Here is a 4,048-nt window from a genome sequence, read left to right as displayed (position 1 = left end):
GGGAGGGAAGAATGCGCACCAGGACAAGTGTGGTGCCGGCGAAAGGGGTTCCTGGACGAGTGCAGGACTTGTCCGGGTGGAAGAGAGGATCACTGTTTGAGGCGCTCATCTTGGATGGAGACGGGGAGGCGAGGAGGAGAGCGACGAGGGGAGAGGGGGCGGGGCAGAGAGAGAGAGAGAGGCGCGCGCGCAAGAAGGACGACGAGGGGAGGAGGGAGAGGAGGGAAGGGGAGAGATGGTAACCTTTCTCTGGGGCTGAGAGGCCCGGGGCCCCGGGGCCTCATGAAGTGATGGCTCACCTGGCCCGGCGGGGGGGGGGGGCTAAGATGGAGACCTGAGTGGCAGGGATCGCCGCGGGGTGCTAGATTGCCTGACATCCTTGGTGTCTTGCGGCCATCGGGAAAGCGGACCCTGCCGCCGGCCGAGGGAGAGGGACCCAGCGAGAGCGGTCTCTGTGGCCGGTGTGTGTAATCTCGCCAGGAAAAACGCCCCCCGCCCTCGGGGCGGCCCTGGCTTTCTCCACGTCGCAGCGGCAACACACCAGAGCGCGTGGACGGAGAGCCCAGTGACAAGCCTCATTGCCGTGGGCCCGCCTCCAGTCAGTGGACGGGCTTCCGTCCGGGGATGTTGAAGAAAAGAATGGCCTGGTGGGGGGTGGCACATCAACAGCACGCCTCCACGGGGTGGGGGGGGGGGCGCGCGCGGGGAACGTGGGCCCAAACGGGCGGGGTGGGAAGCACCAATACCGGACCCTGGGCTTATGTGACAAACCCGCGGCATTGTCTGATCGGGAGCGGCGGGTCAAAGGGTGCCCCGCCCGCTGGCCATCGCCCCCCCCCCCCCCCCCCCGCCCTTCGTTCAGGCGCCCTCCGGGCATCTGGCACGCTTCGGGGCCTTTCGAGGCGGGCTCCCGCAATGTGGCGCATGGAATCCGGGTGTGCGAGGGAGGGCGCGCGAGCTGGGGGTGGGGTCAGAGGGAGACAGAGAGAGAGAGCGAGAGAGAGAGAGAGGCAGCAAGAGAGTGGCCGGGAGAAAAACACCATCGACAGGGCGGGGGGGCACGCAGAGGTCCTGCTAACGCCTCTTCCTCGGAGGTATCTTGGCCTTTGGCGTACACAGAACCGCACCTTCCCCGGGCACATCTGGCGCAGCACCGGGGGAGAGGGGGCGGAGAGCCCGGGTGTGGAACGTTCCAGCCGTTGGGGCACACATTGAGATGCCAATTTTCACATGGCCACTTTTTCGAGGGGTCGCGCAGCCCCGGCGTGTGCACAAGCGCACAATAGGGGCACCCGCCGGATCGGCCCCCTCATGCTGCAAGCGAAGAGACTACGTGTCCTTGGGCGGGCCTCGCCCGCCCGCACAAGCAACGATGCAGGCGGCCATGCAACGCCAAAGACAACAGGCCCCTGAGCAACCTACACGGTCGGCATCCCGGGGCGTACCGGGGGGGGGGGGGGAAGGGGGTTGGACTGGGCCGGAACTGGGGCAGAGTGGGCCAGGGGCGGGGGGCGGGGGGGGCTGGGGGGCCAGACATAACAAGCGCCACGAAAGAGGCTGTCCGGCAACGTGTGGGGGAGATCCGCGCCCGGTCTATTGGCTCGGTGCCCGGGGGTACGTGTTCATGGTGGCGTAATCGGCGTCCCTGGGCGCGAGGTCCACGCCTATGCGTGAGAGTGTGTCTGTGTGTATCGTGCGCTCCGGGACATAGGCGTGTCTGCGTTTGTGTACTTACAGGCGGATGAGCCCCACCTCCCCCCCCCCCCCCCACGGGGACGCCCCCCCTGCCCGATTGCCCTTGCCCCAGACCGCATACCCCTCGCATGCGAATGATAGCATGTGTGTGTGTGTGTGTGCCTTGTGTACGAGAGGATCCTTGCGCGCCGGCCCGGGTAACGAGCTCCCGAGAGGGGGCCCTCCGCCGAGGGGGGGGGGGGGGGGCCGGGGGACGGGCCGGGGTCGGCGGGCCCAAGATGTGTATTGTGGGCCGGGTGCGTGCGAAACAATTGGCCCATGCCCGCAGGCCCCCCCCCCCCGCCCCCCCGCCCCCCCCTCCCGACCCCGCCCTGTGCGGAGCCGCTTCGCAGAGGAGACCAGCTCGATCGCCTGCCTCTCGCCAGTCCCTGCCACCCTGGGGTCGGCCAGAGACCGAGAGGGGAGAGAGAAGGTCCCTCGCGTGCCGGATGCCGGGCGCGTGAAAATCCCCCCGCCCCCGCCCACTCAGGCAACATCGATGGCAGCACGAAGGGACTGATCGACCAGGGGGCCGCTGGGCTGCTGGCCCGGAGCGAAGGGAGTCCGGAGCCGGCGAAGGGCCAGGCTCGTTGACAAGTGTATGGGCACCCGTCCGAGCACATATGCTCGGACAGTGTGGGCGAGAGGGGGGGGGGGGGACAAGCCAGCACGCAGCCAGACGAATGGATGTCAAAGGTGCCGGGCCATCCGGCACCCAAACAAACGCAGATCTCACGGGCGAGGCGCCTCTCAATCATATCGTCCGGAGGCGCGCATCCCTTGATGGACGTGCACACAAGTACCCTACGCAGGGACGGCGATCGGGGGTACCAAGCTCCAGCCACTCGGGCTCCCGGGATCCGGCACACGGGGAGCCATCAGTGACGAGGAGTCTCCCCAAGATAGGGCGGCTTCTCCCAATCGTGGGTATACATGAGGGTATGTGCTCTTGAGGGGGCAGGTGCATGTGTCCCCCCTCTCGCAGTCCCGGTGTGTATGCACGCACATTTACATTCCCCAATACCCACGCAGATATATGCACACGTCTCTTACACATGCGCTCCGATCCACTCAGGGGCATTGCGACCGAAGTGCTCGCACGGGACCGGCGAGAGTGGCTGATCGGAGGGAGTGGCGAAGAACAGCACCTCGCTCGATCTGCCTTGCTGCCTTCCCTCTCTCTCTCTCACCCCAGGGCAGGGGCGGCAACCACATCGGGCCCTCTCCGTCGCTCAGTCGATGGTAGCCAATGGTCGACGCACGGCCCCATGCGCCGGGACACATTCACTTTTCACACACTCGCAGGGGGGTCGGTCCCTCTCAGCCGATGCCTCCGCGGCACTTGGAGGGTCGGCTGCTCCGCGAACAGGCCCCCCCCCCCCTCCCCCTTGCTTGGTCCTATCTTCGGGCCATTACACTCATCCCCCTCTCCCCTTCCTTGCAAGCATGATGCCTGCCTGGAAAAGCTCGGTGGTCGGGGATGATCACAATATCGTGATGTGGACACAGGAGCGCTCGCGCTTGCCTGTAGCACCCGATCCCGCCCGCTCCTCCGTGGAACACCCTCCCTGGCCATGGCAGACAAATGTCAACTACCATGGCACAGGGCATCTCGCATGCAGCAGTTGTTATTGTTGTTGTTGTTGCCGCTGCTGTTGTTATTGCTCTTGTCTTGCTAACGCTGTTGTGGCTAGCGCGGCTGTGGCAGCACCTGCTGCTGTTGTTTTTTTGCTGGCCAGCGATTCGCCCCTTTTCCGCTTCCCCCGCTCGGCCTGCCAACCGCACTTGCCTCTGACATCACTCATTAATTCCTCCCTCCCCGGACCGACCCCCCCCCCTCTCACCACACAAGGGCAGCAGGTCCACGGTTGGGCCCTTCTGACCCACGATCAGGTCCATTGCCTCCTTGCCATAGTCCCGGGTGCCACAATGCCACGCTCACTCCGCCCCCCCCCCCCCCCCGACCGCCGGGCATGCGCTTCTCGGGCTGCTGAGGGCAAGAACCCCCTTGACGCCCACCTCTCACCAAACACACCCATCCCGTTTTCGGATTCACACTCCGCCCCGAGGCCGGGCGGCGAGAAGGCTGACGTTCGATATGGCCTAAGATCAGGCAATGCCCAAGGGGGGCAGGGGGCCTTGTCGAGACAGGACGAGAGGGGTGATGACAGAGAGAGAGAGAGAGAGAGACAGAGAGAGAAAGCGAGGAAGACAGAAAACAGCCAGATGGCATCCCCGGTATGGCGGCTCGACGACTGCCCCAAATTTCGAGCCGTGCCCCCCTGGTAAGCGGGCACCACACTGGCCATCGGAC

The 4,048-nt window shown here is 65.8% G+C and overlaps 1 protein-coding gene across 1 annotated transcript in view; it reads right to left on the bottom strand.

Annotated features, from left to right (window-relative positions):
* Positions 1–109, bottom strand: part of H696_03694 (hypothetical protein) — a gene marked incomplete at both ends in the record, with an annotated part of 1,742 nt that extends 1,633 nt beyond the window's left edge. The window contains one exon of the mRNA XM_009497557.1: positions 20–109. Within this exon, the coding sequence (XP_009495832.1) occupies positions 20–109 (90 nt within the window). The remainder of the gene's footprint in view (positions 1–19) is intronic.
* Between the last annotated feature and the right edge of the window lie 3,939 nt (positions 110–4,048).

This window comes from Fonticula alba (genome assembly GCF_000388065.1).
Source record: "Fonticula alba strain ATCC 38817 unplaced genomic scaffold supercont2.6, whole genome shotgun sequence".
Taxonomy (NCBI): Eukaryota; order Rotosphaerida; family Fonticulaceae; genus Fonticula; species Fonticula alba.
Note: the sequence above shows the minus strand (reverse complement) of the source record. Positions and strands in the feature narration are given on the sequence as shown.